Raw genomic sequence first — 21,247 nt, forward strand, 5'->3', positions numbered from 1 at the left:
GTTGAGAGCCAGGGAACTTGTTATCAGGTAAATCGAGGTCATGATGACCCAGGCTCTTACTACACTGCACAATTTGATGTTTGTTTGTGCACAGCCAGATATGTGTTGCCATGGGATGAATGTATCCTTCCACCATGGGTTTGACCAGCCTCTCTGTCGGGGTAGTCCGATTCAGGATGACCATGGCAACAACTGATGCTACATTTTTTACCGAATAGTGAGTAAGCGAGATTCTGCAATATCATGGCTGGTGGCACCAGAAACAGGCTTCACACATTGTGCCCATTTGGAGAATCGAACCCGAGTGTTCGACCACTAGGCTACCCCACCGCCCAAAGTGATGAAGAGAAACTGAGATAAAGAATGTTATTCTTAAAGTAGGGTAATGCCACACTCAGCAATTCCCCAGCTCTATAACATCAGTCTGTAAATATTTGAGTACGGGCCGGCGTATACCTGGAGTATTGCTGAGGGCGACGTAAAACTAAACTCACTCACTCACTCATTCGCGTTTGGACCAGACGAGCCAGTTATTGTTTCCCTAAAACAAAATTTAGACTGCAGCTTCGCGAGTAGTGATGGAACCGAGAGCTTTTCAGAATGTAGCAGAATTGTTCGTAGATGAACTGGTTTCCGCCTTGCTGGCAGAGATTACTGGAGGAGAAGGTTATACGTATTTCCTACTGATGCGGAAAATATTCATCTCCACCGTGAATGGATTAGATGCTGCGGTTACCAAAGACTTTCTTTCTAAAATATCCCCAAGCATTTTTTCCATTTGGAGTATTTATCCTTATGCTGTCTCCCCCTTTTGTGGAGGACCAGCGACATGCTCCAAGTTATACTGATGTCATCCTCGCTGTCGGTGTTGCAGCAGTATATGTATGCAAGAAATGTGTTCACCGCACTGCAAAGACAGACTCATGTCTATCTGTTTAGATATTGGCAGTGTTGCACTGAGTCCAGTGCCTTTAAGTATCATTATATAACTATTACCATCAGTCCTTGTTTAGTGTTGTTTTCTTAGGGGCGGTGGGGTAGCGTAGTTGTTAAAAATGTCCGCTCGTCACGACAAAGACCTGGTTTCGATTTCCCATATTTCTTGTATTTCCCGCAATGATATTGCTGGAATATTGCTAAAAGTGGCGTAAAGACATACTCACTCACTCACTCACTTAAAACGAGAAAAGAGTCCCACTGACATTGGTGATTGGCCTACATCTACGGTGAGCTCACTGTAACACAAACTTGTCTCACGGTGTTACTGTGATCGGTTGTTGTTTACAAACAATGCCGACGACCTTTTAACTTGTGCTGTGTCGTATGAATGTCACTTACAAGTAAACGACATGTAGCAGATCCCTCTCAGAACCTTAACAGCCTCCAAGGTGGAATCCGTGAACACAGATCAACTTCACGCAAGCCAGTCACGTATCACCATTTTGACACAGTGAGGTGAGATACATAAATAGTGTTGATGTCAGAGTAAATGGATGTCAAGAATGAGGATGAGAGTACGCACACACGTAAGGGCGTTTATGCGTTGTCCTCAAATGACTGTGACATGTAGCTGAGATATGCACGTTTAAACATTCCGACAAGCAGTTGAATAGTCCATGAGCTACGTATTGTAACGTCTCGTGATCTCTCTGATATATGTTTACTTCATTCAACGTGCCTACTAGTAACATTAGTCCACCTGGGCAGACTCGATCTGTCCTATTTACTGAGGACACCTTGAAAGTTATTGATATATCGATACTGCGTCTGTTTATGTTTTTGCTGACTGTAAGTTTGTATTTATGATTTTTCTATACTTACGATGTCTTATTTGGAGTCAAACGTGTGTTTGGTGCTTGTTTGACTCCGCACTCAGTAGTTTTCCAGCAAATACGCGACGGTCTGTGAATAATCGCCACTGGACCAGACAATCCAGTGATCAGCTTCATGAGATACGATGACAATATGTAGAAATGTGTTTATTTATGTGCTAAGTGACCCAGATATTTCACGTATATAATAGATAATGCTGTCATCATAATGTCCACACACAGTAACTGTATTACATGTGGGAATGTTCTATTCTTCAGACGATATGACAATCACAAGTGGTTCAACTGGATTTACAGCAATATGTGCAATATGTAAGTATAGCAAAATATCACTGGACCGAGAATTTTGCACTTGACATGTCAAGGCCATGACCTTGGAACTATACTAATGTAATGCATTAGAATTGTGAAGTTATAATGCGTCTTTTTCATGTGCGATGTTCAGGTTAAAAGCGCTAACACATAAGCTAAATTATTTTACCAGGGATAACCCAAGCTGCCTGTCACATGAAGGTCACATGACCTATCATACCGGGTACCCATTTTCTGCTGGGTGAACATGGCAACGGTCAGATCAAATGTATCACGTCTGCTTCGTTGTGGGACAGGATTGAGGAAACCCTCAGGAGTCAAGCTGCCAAACATGGTCACTCATCCATCCTATCCGCGTCCAACGGTGCCTAACTTCAAGTGATCTGCGACCTGAGCTCTATGCACAGGGCCATACCACCACAGCTGTTAGAGATGTTTCTGTTGTATTTGTTGTTTTGATGAAAGGTGCTTCAATTTCAGTTTGCACATGCCAGGTTACAGTTGGAATCCCCGTACAGATCACCGTGGACTGTCAGGCATTCGAGTATTACAGTTCATATCAGAAGATTTTCCTTATTTCTATTGAAGTATCCAACGTAACAGTGGCTCATCTGGAAAACAAACAAGACCCGGAATCTGTTACCAATGACCAATGCATCATGGGCAACGTCAGTGGACAACTTACAGACAAGGAGGTGTATATCAGAGGAACGGCTACCATAGAATGTGAACTTGCGAGTTCTATATTTTGTGTTTTGTATGGCTACTCAGATTCTGATTACAAGACTACACGTTTCAAGCCGAAGATTGAATTTGATGGTAAGAGATATTCTTCACATGTAAACTGTGTTTAAATAATTCAAGAATGTGACACCAGATCCATGAACAACAATACTCACAACAAACACAGCATTCGTAAGAAGAATCTTGTAATCCACTGAAGGTCCGTTTTTGAACTGATCTTTAGCAACCTCTGCTTGTCTGAACATGGTGGCCAGTCACATCGACTTATTTATGTGTGTGGCCATATCTCAAGTAGCTGATATGAAAACAGACGAAATATTAGTCTCTGAATATGTATAATTTGGATAGTAACCCATATATATTGAAAAGGAGGGCCAGGGAGACGACTGATTCAGAACCCGAGGAAATGTATCCTTGCTTCGTTTAGGGATTTAAGCATTGCAGACAGGGCTTGAAAGTAGGGGAGATAATGCGGTTCAGGGACTGTGAGATAGACTAGGATGCAAGTAATTATGGATGACCAACTTCTTTGGTGTACAATGGCGACGTTTCGGTGTAGCTACCTAGCATGAAGACCATAAATGTATCGGTACTGAAAAATCGCTATTGTACCACACAGTTGTCCATCAATAAAGACTTGTCAGTCCTATTACTTACAACTGCTAGAATGCCTCTCAAATAGTTTATCCCAAATGGGTTGATCGATGCTTTTGATGCATAGCTAAAAATGTGTCTGTAAAGGGTCGACTATTAGGAACCGCAGTCATGTAACTGGGCAATAATGAATTAATGCGTTTAACGACAAACGAACACTTATTCATTTCAGCTGACGTGGAGAATGTTTCTATTACTCGCAGAAGGGTTCTGTCCAATGACAGTGCAGACGTCTCAATAATGACATGCTCTCTAGAGGCTGGATCCAGAGCATCTGAGATGTGGTGGTTAATTGGGTCGTCTGACAAGAGGTTCTCGAAAGCTGATCCTAGTTCCTATACAGTCACCAGGAGAAATGGACCTGGTTGTCATGTACACGTCTTCAGTGAACTGAGACTGGAGGCAGGCGAAAGGCACACTCAGTTCAAGTGTATGTTCGGGCTGCAGGAGGTGGGATCGATTGCAGGTGGAGGAATCAGCCTAGGTACGGATCGCAACACTGCGTGATTAAAACCCAACCAATACGTCCAAAGCGTTTTTGTTGTCCAAACCAACAAGAGACAGACTCTCATTCCTGGTATACATATTGTGGAATCCTGGGACATGGCACGTCATGGATTTGGTAACCCTGTGATACAAACCATGACAGAAGCCTGTGACCATACAAATAAAGTATTATTATGTCTAAGTTGTATATAGAGCTAGCAGAATTCCTGTAATGAAGTCATCTCGACACAATTAATATCTCGCCATCTCCTTACATATAATCTCAATAATAGCTATGTAGAACACAAACTCCAAACAAAATTATTTCTAAGTTAAGATTAATGACCTAATATGGAAAAGACGCTTTTGGATATGACAAATAAAGTGAGTTCATTGTATTACTACTGTGAACATTATTCTAGTGATGTCACATGTCTTGATGCAATTGTTAGAGGCCATCACTTTGTTAATACCCACAAGTGAGTGAGGTAAACCTGAATGTCAGGTTGTATTTCAGCCAGCTACATGGCTGTTTACACATAATAAATATCTAGGCTATCAGACGATTATGTATATACTTGATATCAGCAAGTCTTCGTGAAGCAAACAGATTTCGATAATCAAAATTATATCTAACTATATCTTGATGCCTGCTTTTTACAAATACTGTATTGTTGTTAAGTAGGTTATGTGCTAGTCTTGTTCAAAATGCACGTGTTACTTCACGTCCCCGTGAAGACGATGCCTACACGTGTATGTATGTATACTTCAATGAAATACTTTCATTGACAGAACCTGAAGATGCGCTAAGTGGATATCTTTTCCTCTCAACGGGGATCCTGGTGTACCCCCATTTTGTCTTCCTGCCACCTTTCTGTGATTTCCTACTGGCAAGAAAAGTCATTCCTGAAAGTTTCCGAGATCCAAGTAAGACATTTTATTTCTTTGTGACACCCTACATGTATGCGTGGTGACAGTTGAGTTAGTGGGTGATTCAATGTTTCACTCTTAATCCAGATAACGACGATACCTTAAGACTGAACTTGGGGATCTCCTGGCCAGAACTGATCTTCAGTGACCCATGCTTGTCGTAAGAGGTGACTTACAGGATAGGATGGTCAGATTTACTGACTTGTCATCCCAAAGAGGAGTTATACTGAGTCGGTGTGTGTTGAAAGATAAAACCTTCTTGAACAAGAGTATCGTAATGGTTGTGAAATCTTCTTATAAATATTGACATCATTTCAGTGATACTCTAACATACTCATCCACACCTTAAGGGGACCGACATGGACAAACACACAGTGATTACCCTTCTACGTGATTTTCCCGTCTCTGAAACTCAGTGCATAGGTCTTCAGCAAACCATGCCTGTCGTAGGAGGCGACTAACGGGGTCGGATGTTCAAACCTGTTGCTGTTGTATCACAAAAACGTATACTATATCGATGATCACTGGATTGTTTGGCCCACATTGGACTATCTACAGACAACAGCCATACAGCTGAAATATTGCCGAGTGCGGCGTTAAGCAAGCAAGCTTCAGGTTTGAATCTGTATTTGTATCACCTGTTGAGGACGGTGGCTAATGGTCACAAATGTACCACGAAACTCTTCGCGAATCACCATCGAATATCAGTTCTCAATTAGTTCAGAATCTGCCACCGTCAAAGATGGGTGTACACTTCCTTTGCTCGTTCCATCACGTGTATAGTTTTGAGTTTAAGGAATGCATACTAGTGTATTAATAATTCCCATATATTAAGGAATGCCTAGTGTATTAACTATTCCCATATATTTCAGAAACACCGAGGAGCAGAAAACGCAGAGCCTTTATTTCACTGTTTGCAGGGTTCATCTTTTCTGTATGGTGGCTAATTGTGATTCATGATGCTTACGCACCGGGTAAGAACAGTTTAAAGGAAAAGCAATAAACGGATGTCGTACATTTTGATACTCACCCAATAGAATAACAAGTGCAAGACAACACTAAGATATTTTTTTATCTTTGTTCTTTTGAGTTCTATCTGGTGGGTGAATGCATACAATACATGTGCTAGCGCATTTAGCTGAGCATTCGTAGCCACACTTCAGAGAGAGCTACCTAATCACCCTCACACAAAGTCAGCCGACTAACCCACTCTGCCACCATAGGTTCCACAACGATAGAAGAGTGCCAACAGGTTGTCTAGATCACGGAGTTTGTGTTTCCCTCTGACGAGCGTATGTCAGCATGGTTGCTATAGCTGTTAATACACCATACCACCCGTACTCCAAAAGTATGAAAATCTGTACTTTCTTGAAATTCAAATCCAAACAGCACATGTTACTTTTGCTTATTTTATTCTAAAGTGCATTGTGTGTTCGATACTTTCAGTTTCCGATATATCGCATATAGACTGACATAATGTTGATCGATGGTTGTCCAGGGTTCCTGTGTTTTTTCCTTATGGAATCGGTATTCTTCATTCTATATGCTGGGGTCAGACTTCTGCCAGAACGCTTCGAGAAAGACGGTAGGTAGTAGGAATGACGAAGGGTCATTGTCCAGGGTTATTTGAATCGTAGACGGTTTCTGAAGTGTATCTGAATGATTGCGAACTCAGGGTTACTTATATTTTCAAAGAGTTTTGTAATATTAGGCGTATTATCTGAATAAACAATCTATAGTGGTATTTAAGATGGTTCTCTGATCACTAGTAACATATGATCATTAACCACATTGTTCAGAGAATCTGAGTTAACAGTTGCATCATCGTACCTGCAGGTATATTCGACATAAACAGAATTAACATCGACGTGTTCTTTAACAAGGTGTCAAATGTACGATATGACCTCATGATACGGAAATCACTTTCAAGAGAAGACATATGAAAACGGAATTGACGATCAACGGTATATATCATGTTGCATTGCCTAGTCAGAATACATTTTAAAATGAACAAAACATTCTCCCTGGTTCAGTTATAGTGGATGAGTGAGTTTAGTGTTGCGCCACTTTTAGCAATATTCCAGCAACATCACGGAGGGGGACACCAGAAATGGACTTCACTTATTGAACTCATGTGTAGAATCGAAACTGGGTCTTCGGCGTGATGAGCAAACTCTGTAACCACTAGGCTACCCCTCCACCCCTTCAGTGGATGATCATATGTTCCGACGCTTATCTATCTCTGCAGGTGAAAGACTCCTCTACAACTCTCGAGTGGCATTGTCTTGCGGGGCAGTAATCACACCCGGTATTTGCTGGCTGATCATGAGAACTCAGATGCAACTGGAGGTCACTGTACAAGGTATTGTACACGTACAGTAACATAACTTCGTACAGAGGTCAAAGTACATCCACTTATTGTATTAAAATAATTAATGTCACTTATAAAACAATAACACGCGTGAGGATTTTCATGCATAAACAGAAGTCTGTACTGTTGTTTGCAGAAATCGTCTGGTTGATTTTCACCGTCTTCTCGCTCATTGCCTTCGTCTCTGTCTCCAACAAGAGAGAATGGAAGACATGGGACAAAAGAATTTGATAGAAGAAACCCACGACAATATATGGTTAGAGGCACTCTGCATGAAAAATGTCGTTCTTACCTGTTTGTCAGGGAGCTAAATAACGATTTCATTTCCTATCTATCCAGTTAAAATTGGACTTCAGTCAATGTTGATACGTGTAATTATTTAAATATGTTATTTAATCACTTTTAAACAAGCTTTTAGTAAAATAATATACGTTCTCACTTTGGACTTTGAAAATCCATACTGAGGCATGACTCCACCTAGCAAGAACCAAATTGAATACTACCTTACATCTGTGCAGAGTTTACTTACAAAACACTATTAGATACATTTCTTTATGTAAATAAACATGTGCGTATGTGTATGTGTGAAAATGTGAAAATAAACATGAACGCAGTTCCATTCTTTGGAAGTTCCCTATCAGCTTTAAGCCCCCTGCAGAATGACTTATTGTACTAAAGGTAAGTCATGTTTCAAGTACTTTGCATTTTATTCACTTGATATCTTAAATACCGTTCGAGCGAAGACGTCCTCATGTGACACCATTCAGAAATAATCATTAGATTTTGTCCATCTGTTCACAGCCAGATCACTTTATCACATTCTAACATCATGCACGTCAATACTGTTTTATCTCCCAATACCTTCCCTCTCGACTCTTTGAGACGCAAACGAATCCGGTAAAACATCCGATCGTCACAATCCAGAAAAAGATCTCTGAAATGTTATGGAAATGAGACAATGTAGTAGCAATATATACTGTTCAGCAGTTCGCATTGGCATTCTTTCTTTTCGGGATCTGATTATTAGTTTCAAATCCGAAGCCATCCGGTGGCCACGCTCCCTCCCAATTATATAGATCACTTCTCATGCGTGGCCCAGACACAAAGATTTACGGGCAATCGCCATAGTGCTGGACCTTTGCATTGAAAAGCAAACAAAGAAAATGAAGTACTGTCGATTGTTTGTTCCTCACGTTAGAAGTTGGTGAGTCAGTAATGAAGCATGTAACTTTATGGTAGACAACTTCCTGTTTATCCCACAAAGCCACGATTCAATGTAGATTCGTACACTGTCATCAACCTAAACGCTGTACTTGTAGCTTGATAACGGTGTACCAGTCTTAAACGACACATTGACGCAACGTTTTCATCAAGCAATATGTAAACAAATGAAGAGAAAACATCTGTACCCACCAAGTCCAATGATGCTGGTGCCTCCATAACACTTGATCATGATCCAGCATATACTAGGAGTCATGGTGGCTCCATAGGAAGTGGCTACTCTCAAGTTGTGCAAGTGTCTCTGATCTGTCCACATCACACATATGAGTCAATAAGTTTGTTTTCAAATCATGATATCAAGTAACAGCAAATTGTAATACCATGCGTTTGTATTGCGATCTTGACACATCCCACATTAACAGACATATTATAATAGATGACATTGTAAGGAAATAAGCCGGTTCTAACTTAATATCGATCAAACCGTTAATGGCAAATAGTCAATATTCCAACAAATCGGGTAAAATTACAAATGTTAAAATTTGATTTTAGAAAATTACATTAAAATCATAAATCTTACATTTTTTCTCGAAGGGCCTCGACAGGTTTGCTGAGAACCTTGTCAGGGTGTAGCCCAGTATGAAGATAAATTCTATCACAGCACACATGAAATAACCTGTGTAAAGGAAAACACATATTTAGAAAACAAATGCATACATCAAACAATTTCGAAGTAGTGGTAACCAGGCTAAATAGAATCACTAACCTAATGATCTAAGATGGTGGTCTCGGAGTACAATCATCCACCATATGAAGAATGTGAGGCCAACAAGAAATGAGATGGCGGTCCGAAATCTGCGCATACACACTCTCTCTGCAAAACAAGAACAATCATCATGACTAATAACCATACAATTTCATATATCGTGACCGACTCAGCATGAAGAACCCTGACAACACATTTCAATTGTCCATTAAGTTGTGATGTTCACGAACAGGGTGTGTTTCTGCATGTAGACTTACCTGGTTCTCGGAATGTTACTTTGTCACCACACAGAGCAAATATGCATGGTAAGATGATGAAATGAGTGTACACTAGCATACTCGAGAGAAACAGATGGGTGCTGTGATTATCTGGAAACAGAAATGTTACATGTATAATTACGTCTTCATACATTGGAATATTTCTTTCTTTTATACACATGCAGATGGTGATAGCTAACACATTGCAAAATGAAGAACATTCGGCCTGTAGGTCAAGATCACAGGACGCCAACGCGTGACAATAACCAGTGTCAATTATCCGACAAAACAAATTAAACTTGGTACGAATTTATGACTGCATGAAATATGTGACATTTGTTTGCAAATGGAAAAGTAAAGTTGGTCTTCAGCAACACAAGCCTTTCGTAATCGGGTGGTCAGACTCGCTGACATTATTAGACACATGTCATGCGGGTGGATGATCGTGATGTCGATCACTGTCTGATCCAGGTTCGTTTACTTACAGAAAGCCGCTATATAGCTGGAATATTGCTGAGTGAGGCGTTAAACAACAAACATAACAATTCAACACTGTAAATTGACAAAGTGATATAGTTAGAACATTGAGGCATTGCATAAATGGTGAAAATGACGAACCATCGCCACTTCGGATGCTGAGAGAAGTGGACTCAGACGTATTTTCAGCGAAACATGTCAGAATGATGTCCCCATGTTCATTGGGCACGTGCACATATTTGCTGACAACATGGAACGAGCACTCTTCAAATGTCCATGTGTTTGCTTGAGGACTACCAATAGGAACTGGACTGTGTGTGATATCTGTCGATGGTGTATTTGAGTGACTGATCATCCATTGCAGCCTACTTCCGTTTGCGCCGAACACTCCCGAACACGTGAACAGTATGACGTCACCAACACCATACGTCTCTTTCATTGGCGTCTGTGAGAGTGAAACGCCGCTTGCAGCAACTAGAACGTGGAAGTATATATCAGTATTAAATACATTATCAACCAGTATTGTGCATTTAACAAAATATCATTTGAATTCACACATTCCTGTTACAACCTTTCAGTCCTAAGCTACGCCATCACCAACAAGTTACCACACAAAATGCACTGGTGCGACTTCTCGTATAAACTTAGTGTGATCTCATTCGCGTAAAAATATGAATAACATACTAAAAGCGACACGTACAAATTTTCGAGTAAACATTGACCAAGTTAGTCACTTCAGTGATGCGTTGGGGAATAACTAACGTTCACAGTCACTCAAACAGATATGGATAAGCATATTATAGTTATCCTTTTAGTTAGTTTTCACATCCATGTAACCCCTTGAAGATATGGGTTAGTATTGGCGGTCAACAACCCTTGTCTGTCGTAAGAGGCGACTAACGGACCGACTGGTCAGACTCTCCGGCTTTGTTGACACATGTCATCGTATCCAGACTGGACTGAATGATGTTCATAAAGATCACTGGATTATCTGGTCCTCACTCGATTATTTACAGGCTGCCGACATATAATATAGCTTGAATATTGCTGAGTGAGGCGTTAAGCAACAACGGGACCAGTCATAAATTCATTGGAAAAGGAATATGTCAGTTGTATCTCACCATTAAATTCCAAGTGCGGCGTGATGGTCAAGTTTTTGAACGATGCCTTGTCGTAAGCCATTCCAAATGATTCGCATCGAATATGTTGGGTATCACTGCATTCAGTGTTGAGGCTTGCTCTTAGAATTCCAGCTTGATCTGTAATACTGCCAAACTGACCTGTGACAATTCCACTGCTATCCAGAACATTGACATTGTTGGCGCTGAGGCTGATCAAATGTTTTGTGTTGATATACAGGTCCATAGAGAAAACTGAAGACAGTTCTTTACTTTCTCGTTCCCATTTACACTCGACGTCTCCTCTCACTGCAGTTGCGATTTTCACCAGCAGAGCTAAAGACAAAGGAAACAGAAGAAGCCCTTGATATGGATTAGACAATGTTTCACAACGCCATCATTCTCTAGTATCGTGTCCATTATTGCCACTTTACTTGTCGGGCGCATTTGGTAATCGGATCATTCGTCGGGATAGAGACCTTTAATTGCTTTTTATGTCTTAGATTTATGATCTGATACCCAGAACCAACCAACATTATATCATAATTGCACAATGCAGTGAAATACATCAATGTTATTAGAAATATTATTCAGAAGTAATCTATTCGACTTGATCTATTTCGGTTGAGTGACTTGTGTATTATCACAAGTGTTTCGCTTAAGTGCCAATGATAATCTAGCCTTGTGAAAATTATTGTCAATAATTATCACTGTGCTTGTCAGACGCATTTGGTAATACGTCGGTTCGGTTCGGGATAGGGACCTTTAAGATTTAACTTCTGTTACTCAGAACCAACCAACGTTATATCATAATTGTACAATGCAGTGAAACAAATGCTATTTTGAAAAGACGCTCTCTATAAAAAATGTTATTCAGAAGTAATGCTGGAATCTCTGTTCTACTTCTCTATCGATTTTATTCGAGTTCCTTATGCACTATCACAAGTGTATCGCTTAAGTGAGTGAGTGAGTTACAATTTAACGACACATCGGCAATATTTCGGCCATATCGTGGCGAGACCCACTAATATACATAATAGAGAATGGTAAAAAATTGTCAGCGAAGGGCAGTAAAACAACTACACTGTCACACATAGATATATAAAACTAATAATTAAATCTAAAAATGGTTAACTATAGAGGACGATACAACATAAAAACGGACTATAGACCACCAACAACTGTTTTCGCTCAAGTACCAATATTAAGCAGAAATAGCCTTATGAAAAACAATTGGAACATGGTATATATCGAATGGGGTGATCGATCGTGGAGATCGCGGTTAGAATTAGCGTTCAACAAGGTATGTTTATTGTAAGAGGCGACTAACGGGATCGGGTGGTCAAGTTCGCGGACTTGCTTGACATGTCATTATATCAAAATCGATGCTCATGCGGTTGATCACAGGATTATTCCGTCCGGACTCGATTATTTACAGACCGCCATATAGCTGAAATACTGCTGAGTGCAGCGTTTAACAACAAACAAACCAAACGACGGGACCGATCAGCAGTCTCGTGTGATTTTGTGTTACGCAAAGAGGTAAAAAGACATAACAATGTCGACATCACAGTAAATTGTATCATATTCACTCATGTTTTCCTCAATGGATCAAATGTCTTTCCGTTAAATGTAGCAATGGAGATAGTGTAACTCCTTGTAGTTGAACCAAGAACTGAATAGATTGTTGCGTTGCAGTGTTTACAACATACAAACAACGTGAATGCACTCACCGTATACAGCTACACACAGACACCGGGAGGATGGTGTCATGGCCACTCGGCGTGACAGGTAGCTGTAGAGTAAATTATACCGAATGTTAAACACAGAACAGCACAGTTTTGTTTTGCAGTGTTAAAACACATCATGATATGTAAACCTATGCAGGAGAACATTTCGATGTATCTCTTCTTTTGCCTCCCATTGACATGTCTGTGGTTAGAATCTTCATAAGGCAGCAGTTTATATCGAGGTTGTATACTTCAGACTGTTTTCATGGATAAAAAGCCCGAGACACTTCAAGGAGAATATTTCAGTGAACTCGCTTACCTCGAGTTCGGTAACTGAGCTGTGCTGATATGCCCCTAGCTATTGAGATAGTGTAACTCCTTGTAGTTGAACCAAGAAATGAATAGACTGTTGCGTTGCAGTGTTGACACGTTAGCTTGCATACAAACAATGTGAATGCATTCACCGGATACAGCAACACACAGACACATCGAGGGTGGTGTCATGGCCACTCGGCGTGACAGGCGGCTGTAGAGTAAATTATACAGAATGTTAAACACAGCACAACCCACTTCTGTTGTTCAGTGTTAAAACACATCCTGATATGTAAACACAAGCAGGAGAACTTCTCTATGTATCTCTTATATTGCTTCCCGGTGACATATCTGGAGTACCTAGAATCTTCATCGGGTAGCAGTTTATATCGACTTTATATACCCCAGACTGGTTTTGTAATATGCTTCATAAATAGTTCATGGATGAAAAAACCCGAAACACTTGAAGGAGAGTATTTCAGTGAACACATCGAGTTTCGGTAACTGAGCTGTGCTGATATGACCGGGTGTCGATCAGCTAGACATAGGAAGGAATGTACGGCCGCCTGTTTATGCCATAACAATAATAAACACTTCTTGGTGCGTACTAGACGGCGAGCATTTCAATGAATCAGCGACTCTCATATCTTAGAAACCAGTCTGTGGTTGAAACCCCCACAGCTGTAGTGTATGGCATGTACAGCCCACTGTTTATGCCAGTTCAAACATTTACTCGAGGGCGGTGGCTGTTCTTGAAGTCACGGTGCTAACCTCTGAACAAAAGCAAGACAATAAACGTCATTGTATTAAAGACAATCGAGTAGGTTACATAACGAAAATAAGAAAACATATTTCCATGGTTTGTATCTCATTAATATTGTATAACAGGATACAAATCATATTTGAAGCTGACAATGGACTTGGGGCGGTGGGATAGACTGAAGGTTTGCTCGTCACGCCGATGACCCGGGTTCAATTCCCCACAGAGGCACATGTGTGAAGCCGATTTCAGGTGTCTCTTGCGGTGATATTGCTGGAATATTGCTAAAAGTGGGTAAAACTAATCTCACTCAGTCACAATGGAATTGATCAGTTAATATGATAACGTCATTGATACAATCAGAAGAGTGAGTGAGTGAGTGAAATTAGTTTTATGCCGCTCTCAGCAACATTCCAGCGACATGGCTGAAAATGATCGAGTCTGAATCAGACAATCCAGTGATCAACGGCATGACCATTGATCTGTGCAAACGTAAACTGATGACATGTCCACCAATTCAGCGAGCCTGACCACTCGATCCCCTTAGTCGCCTCTTACGACAATCATAGTTGCCTTTTGTGGCAAGCATGGGTTGCTGAAGGGCTATTCTACCCCGGACCTTCACGGGTCACCACCATCAAGAGGACGAGGGAAATGCTAGAATGTATCAATTAGCAATAATCTATCGGGACCAGTAGAAACGAAAACTCAACGACAGGGGTTGGATGATTTACCCATTAAACACCGAAGGCCGGAACCTAACTAACGTATGATGCATTTATTAAATCTGTCACTGTACACAGTGTCTGCAAGTGTGGGAATTACAATTCAACGTCACATCGGCAATACTGCAGCATACGTGACATAGAAAAGGAATATATGTATATTATGAAAATCCTGTCGACGAAGAACAGCAACACAACTAGGATATCACAGTCAGAATTTACAACTAGCATTGGAAATTAAAACTAATATCACTATTTGGACAATTCAATATAAAACTTGGCTATAGATCCCCACCAACTGAAGGTAGATCATCATATTAGGGACCATGGGGACTTACAGTACACTTGCTTCCTACATGGGCCCTAGCTGGATTTACACCATAAATTATAATGTACTTTGAATGTTTTGAGACTTACGTTCCCAATCAGGAGGACAATGATTTTACAGTACTTTAACCCCATCGAGGAAACAGCCACTAACAATCTTAGTTTGTAATTCAAACGTCCAATTATAAAATGTATATCTATTTACAAATCAGTTAACAAATCTAATTCTTTTTAAAATGCAATAATTAAATGAGAACTGTTATTAATAAAAAGATCCTTCACAGTTTGCGATTTAAAATATTTATCCCTTCTGAAGTAATATTCAACACAATCAAGCAGAACATGCTTGACTGTGATTTTTTCATCACAAGGGATACAAAAGGATCTTCGCCTTTCAATAAATATTTGTAGGTGTGTCTCGCATGGCCAATACGAAATCGTCGCATGATGACCTGTTCACGTCTGGACTGACAGCACAAGCAAACAGTCAGAAGAAGACAAACACCCACTAAGAAGAAACATTCGCAGTGTGGCTAGGGTGGATGTGGTAATCAATCAAATAGATTTGACATTTGCAGAAAAGCATTCTGTTCATGCTAACAAACGAACATTAATTGAAATGTCAACAGTACTAGTAATGATGTTGTTAAATCTGAATTTGTTATATATCAATTAATCATTGCTTTCGCAAATGTACTCTTCATGTTACATGTTATATATAGTACGCCCATATATTGAATGAGAAAATGAGCGATAACCCCAGTTAACTCCTAGGCATGTGGTTCGTTGAACACAAATGTTGTCAAATAGCCTATTGAAACCTCTGCACGTGTGGAGCAGATGAGTCGATAATGCAACTGCATGTAAAAGTCAGTGTATTGTGTTTGTGTAGCCATTGAATCGCGGATGGAGCAATTAACAATAGAAGGCCCAGACATTAAATTCCATTGATACCATGGTGAATGAATGTCAACATGACATTTGACATGACAGTAAAGTACTTTCGTCTTTTCCAGGGGTCTATACTTTCGAGTGACACAGTTGAAGGTTTGAGTCATCATATCGCCATTAAGACCTAGGACACCTATATACAAGCACTCCTTTGGTATCTTGTTTCAGTATCCATCCCGCTTCAGTTCATTGTTATGTGAACACATGTTTTGAAGGTTATGAATGAAAGTATGTTTATAAGTATCATGACACAACTTCCAACTTATTTTGACTCATTTCATGGACGAGAATATTTACTTGTACTCACAATATATCTTTTACCATGTTTTTGAGGTTGCAAATGGATGACTGTATGTGTATAAGTATCATAACACAAAAATCAAATCATTTTCATTTAATTCAGCAAATTTAGAGCGATTTTTAAAATAATCTCTTCCATGCACGAAAAAACATTTTGGACCATGGACAAGAATATTTACTGTTACCCCAAATACATGTTTTTTCCCATGTTTTGGACGCTGTAAATGAATGAAGGTGTATTCATAAGTATCACAACACAAATTTCAACTCATTTTAACTTACTTCCGCTAATTGAGAGCGAAATTTATAAATCTCGGTCATAAACGGCAAAATGTGAGTTGATATATATGTTTGTTTTGGGCTTCTCAGTACGTACGTTATCTCGTCTGTATTGCCAGTCACTTTGTCGTCAGCTTAAATTTTCATTGGCAATGAGTTACTTGGAAATCATTGCTTTGATACAAGGTATTCTATAGCTGTATTTCGGTCAAATGCGTTCCTCATTAATTGCATGTGTTTTGACGTGAGCCACATCAGCAGAAAGCCACTATTTCGGCGGGTATCCACTATTTTGTATTGTCACTATTTAAAGTGTTTCATTAAAGCATACTCGCAATGGTTTCCGAAGTACGATGGCTCTTGGTAGACTACTTAAGATGAGGTATATGTTGAAATAGTTTGTCTGTCAAAATCAGTTATTCTCAACTCTCTTAAAAACGGCATTTCACCACTATGGTACCCACATCCGCTTTGAATCGTATTCGAAACCAGAAACCTATTTTACCGTGTTTAGTAGGAGTCATACTTCTATCCGTTAACAGTGCGTTTTGACATGTGAAGGATTTCGGGGTAGTTCTGCTGCTCAACAAGAAGCCACTAAACAGATCAATCTCACTGGCCTGACTGATCAAGTCATTGTTTTCCATCACTTGCATTGCATATCCGGGTTAGAACTGGTCTTAAGCTTGATCGTAAGTGGCGACTAATGGGTCAGACTCGCTGACCTGGTCGACAGAGTCGTTGTAATCAAGTGGCTTAGTTTGTTTATTTGTTCAGAGGATCAGTCACTGGATTGTCTGATCCCGACTCGAATATTTACAGACCGCCATCACATTGCTCGGAGGTTCTCGAAAACAAACGCATGTTAGTATGGGACATCTGATGTGCAGGTGTAATGGGAGTAATAAAAAAGATAGTGGTAGTACAGATCCTTGCAGTATTTAATTGTCATCATAGTGCAGATATCACTCCTTAGGATTTGAACTCTATCGCAATTTCCTCCTCAGACCAGACATGTGGCACGATAACAGAGTTTCGGATTTACACGAATCAAGATATTTGTGAACAGAGACAGTAGTTTCAGTACATCTGAAATGACGTGATTGCAGTAAGGTAATGAACTCTGCTCGACGGGAACATTTCACAAGCAATGATCCTTTTTGGAGACGAGTTACGTTCTTGATATCTCCACAAATTTCACATCTTGCTCTTGAAACACGATGATTCACCTTGACAATGCTTACCAAAATATTGATTCCGTGGAAATCTAGGATAAGATGTCTAACATGTAAATAGTAAGGGTCAATAAATAGATGTATGTGAATGAATATATCCAGTGGCCGTGTGTGACGTCACAATCAACACTAGGTTGACCTAGCACATAGTCAGTTGAAAATGAAGAATTGCCATTTATTATGCCATTTTCATACGTTAATGCATCGTTATTTTTCTACTTGTTTTCCACGTTTTTAGTAAACTTGTTCATATACATGAATGAATGAATGAATAACTCCAGTAATTGAAAAGTACACTTCATCATAACGTATTATCTCAAATGCAAATTGTTAATATTTATGCTATTCCATGCATGTAGACATAGCTTTTATGACAGTATTCGCGATAAGCATACTCGTTAATTAGAATACAATATATTGAAAAAAGTATTTGTGAATATTTAAAAGCTATTCAAATGCTTAAATATCATACGCGTCAGCGCTGTGCCATTATCTCGGGACGTGATATCGCGGCTGTTGACACTTTCTCACTACACGACTTCATACTAGGCACGTTACAGAACAGGTAGGTATGATAACAAATTGATATTAGGAACATAGGGCAATACCATCAGGGATATCTGGTAATCACTAGTCTTCTGTATTCATTGATATGTAGGATACGCCCATTCAGCTTACGTTCTGACTTTTGCTGTTGAAACGACTCCATGACCTGCATCCAACATATGAATCATGCATCATGAGTCTTGTTTCAGACTGTTGGCCATAGCATCAGACGTAGATGTACAGCGGCCATATTTAAGGACAATCACATAGCAGAACTTAGTGGGAGATGGACGTAGTAGATCGTATCTGACCAGTATTTGACCTTAGGTAACCAACGTATTAAGGCGTAATTCATCGTATATCAACTTTGATATGACCGTACTTGTACATCAACAGCAAACCCATGCATTGACCGTAGTAAGCTTGCTACTGTTACTGTAGTTTAAGCATGGCTGACCCTAGATCTACTTGTTAGGTGACCCTACGGCACCGTTTTACTGATCGCCCATGTAGTACACCGTGGTGACTTGGTATTCGATCAAACTACGATTTAATACGTTAGTCACTAACAGGCCTACCATACAAACGGTGAACAAATTGCACGCCGGACACTGAGAAGTATAAACATAGGTTTGAAGCTTACTGCAATCGCTGGTTGATGCGCTACCGATATCACATTTTCAAATTTAGACTCATTGTGACGAAAAACATTATTGGCCACAGCCTGTTTGTCTCCCTTCGGATTCTCTGGTAATTGGTGCATTGTTGATACTTTATCTTCAGTGCTGGTAGCACATGTCTTGCCACGCGCACATATGACGGTAAAGACGAAGACAAATGAAGACTAACAACGTAAGATGATGCATTGGGAATAAGTATAGGAGAAAACAGAAACAAGATAATTACAGTGTAACAGATATGTGTGTTTGTGATGAGTACTGTAGGTTACGTATCTTCATATGTATTTTTAATAATGACAATGAAGACCTGAGTACGAGTTGTCTGCAGAAGTAGGCTTTGTGTCTTGTAATTTAATGAGAAGGATGGAAAGGAAGGATTTGAAATTGTACATGTAAAATTTAATGATACGCGTGTCATGCATTAGGAAGTTGTATGGCAATATTTTATACTCGGGGAAGCCCAGTGGTGTGACAAATATTCTATTTTTACCAAGGAACAAGCTGAAGTTAGAAAGCTTTATAGTACATCAGAAGGTATTTTTTGTATTCCTTGGACTGATGAACCTCTCGGTTAGTAAGGAGGCTAAACTATCCTTTGCTGATTATCGTAAGGCGTTCCATAATATTAACAGACAAGCTCCTTGGTCTAAGCCGTATGGTCTCGGTATAAAGTCAGACTTCTTACGACTTCTTCCTAATATGTTCCCACAGCGTTATGTTTACGTCAGGGTTTGGTTACGTCGAGAAATGACGTCACTAGGACGTTATTAGAACCTTGCCACAACGTTACACATTACGTTCTCTCTACGTCCTTGCAACGTATTTTTCATCCTTTGGTGTAACGTACTTGTAACGTTGTGAGGACGTGTTTTCGACTCCACAAAAAAGACGTAAGTGGGACGTTATATGCTGACGTTCTGGGGACGTAAACGTAACGTTGAGACAACGTCCTCAAAACTTTTGTTAGCTGGGTTGTGATGTTAAATCCTGTGTCAGATTATCTACAATAGTTTTTTCAGACTTTTTGTCTTCTCATCACTAGGGATTAGGCAGGGCGAAAAGTTGTCACTAATGCTGTTTTCACTCTTTATCGATGATACTGTTGACTACATTGAAGATGAATAGCATGTTGTGATGTTTTGTCCTAGGTGTTAACTTCATAGAAAAAGATACAAATAAAGGTCGGTTTACAAACATCCAAGTATGGCTAAATTTGTTTTGAACAAGAAGCTGGCGTTAAACTGTTTTTGTCAATGTTTGTGTATCATAATTATACTTAAGGATAAAGCAAACAACTGAAATCGTTTTAATCGCTATGTATCCTGCGGGTCTGCCACCATGATGGGATGGGAGTTGGCTGGATGGGAAATGTTATATGCATGTTAAATGATTATTGAATGTAAAGATATTGACCTTTGCTCTAAATAAACATTTATGATTATTCATTTAATAGTCATAGAAATGTCCCACCATGGACTCAAGTGACATAACATCCCTCCAATGGTTTTTTAATAGGTATGGTCGGAAATGGAATGGAGCTTTATTAATCATTTGAGTTGGATATGATGTAATCAGAATGTAATTACATGATACACTTATTGATGTTTGTTATGTATATTGCAATTGCATGTAATGTAATGACTGAAGTGATAAAAGACCAGACATGGTAATTAAGATTAAACAATGCTTGAAAACATTTGAATAAACGTTAATTAGACATCATTTATCAACTAAATACTTTAGTAATATAAATTACTCGACGACAGATGTTACCACTTGTCTGGTCCAGAGTCGATTATCTTCAGACCGACGGCAGTTTCTTGATTGTTTGGGAAGGAGCATCCTTCAGTAATATAAATTACAGATGTTACCACCTCGAATGTCTTGTCCAGAGTCGATTATCTTCAGACTGAGGGCAGTTTCTTGCCTGGTGGGGAAGGAGCATATAATATCCCATGTTTAAACGCAACTGGTTTCTGTAAAAGAGACAAATAATGACGCCAGTGGGTCTGTTTCAATTTCATATAAAGGTAAAAACATTGTGCTAATAATACGACAACTGACTTGTTTATATTTAAAAAAACCCAAAAATGCTATATTCTATGAACTGTTGGTCTATGTTTGTCATCGATATATATTTTTTCTTTTGTCAAAATATATGGCTAGAATTCTGCCGATGTGCCGATTAAGCCAATAAAACCTTTCACTCTTTGTCAGTGACGTGAATATGTTCT

General features: G+C 39.5%; 2 protein-coding genes across 11 annotated transcripts; one reads left to right on the top strand and one right to left on the bottom strand.

Annotated features, from left to right (window-relative positions):
* Positions 1 to 1,206: 1,206 nt before the first annotated feature.
* On the top strand, positions 1,207 to 7,943 carry LOC137281621 (uncharacterized). Of its 9 annotated transcripts, none has more exons than XM_067812974.1 (9): positions 1,207 to 1,455; positions 2,091 to 2,144; positions 2,625 to 2,963; positions 3,715 to 4,026; positions 4,821 to 4,955; positions 5,831 to 5,932; positions 6,457 to 6,543; positions 7,207 to 7,320; positions 7,466 to 7,943. In XM_067812974.1, exons 2-9 carry the CDS (start codon positions 2,096 to 2,098, stop codon positions 7,558 to 7,560), a joined length of 1,233 nt encoding a protein of 410 aa, XP_067669075.1. In that variant the 5' UTR covers positions 1,207 to 1,455; positions 2,091 to 2,095; the 3' UTR covers positions 7,561 to 7,943. The 9 variants fall into 9 exon arrangements, 8 of the variants coding, with proteins under 8 accessions (XP_067669075.1, XP_067669080.1, XP_067669079.1 ...); XM_067812979.1 differs by having other exon boundaries at positions 1,209 to 1,455; positions 2,733 to 2,963; XR_010956750.1 differs by having other exon boundaries at positions 1,213 to 1,455; positions 6,515 to 6,543.
* Positions 7,944 to 8,012: 69 nt separating this feature from the next.
* LOC137281620 (uncharacterized) lies at positions 8,013 to 13,579 on the bottom strand. Of its 2 annotated transcripts, XM_067812973.1 has the most exons (9): positions 13,218 to 13,579; positions 12,902 to 12,963; positions 11,172 to 11,504; positions 10,192 to 10,524; positions 9,574 to 9,684; positions 9,317 to 9,424; positions 9,131 to 9,226; positions 8,743 to 8,856; positions 8,013 to 8,263 (listed from the first exon to the last, which is right to left on the bottom strand). In XM_067812973.1, the coding sequence occupies exons 2-9, from the start codon at positions 12,939 to 12,941 to the stop codon at positions 8,166 to 8,168; spliced, it is 1,233 nt and encodes a 410-aa protein (XP_067669074.1). In that variant the 5' UTR covers positions 12,942 to 12,963; positions 13,218 to 13,579; the 3' UTR covers positions 8,013 to 8,165. The 2 variants fall into 2 exon arrangements, with proteins under 2 accessions (XP_067669074.1, XP_067669073.1); XM_067812972.1 differs by lacking the exon at positions 13,218 to 13,579 and having other exon boundaries at positions 12,902 to 13,183.
* Positions 13,580 to 21,247: the final 7,668 nt, after the last annotated feature.

Source organism: Haliotis asinina, chromosome 4 (assembly GCF_037392515.1).
Source record: "Haliotis asinina isolate JCU_RB_2024 chromosome 4, JCU_Hal_asi_v2, whole genome shotgun sequence".
NCBI lineage: Eukaryota > Metazoa > Mollusca > Gastropoda > Lepetellida > Haliotidae > Haliotis > Haliotis asinina.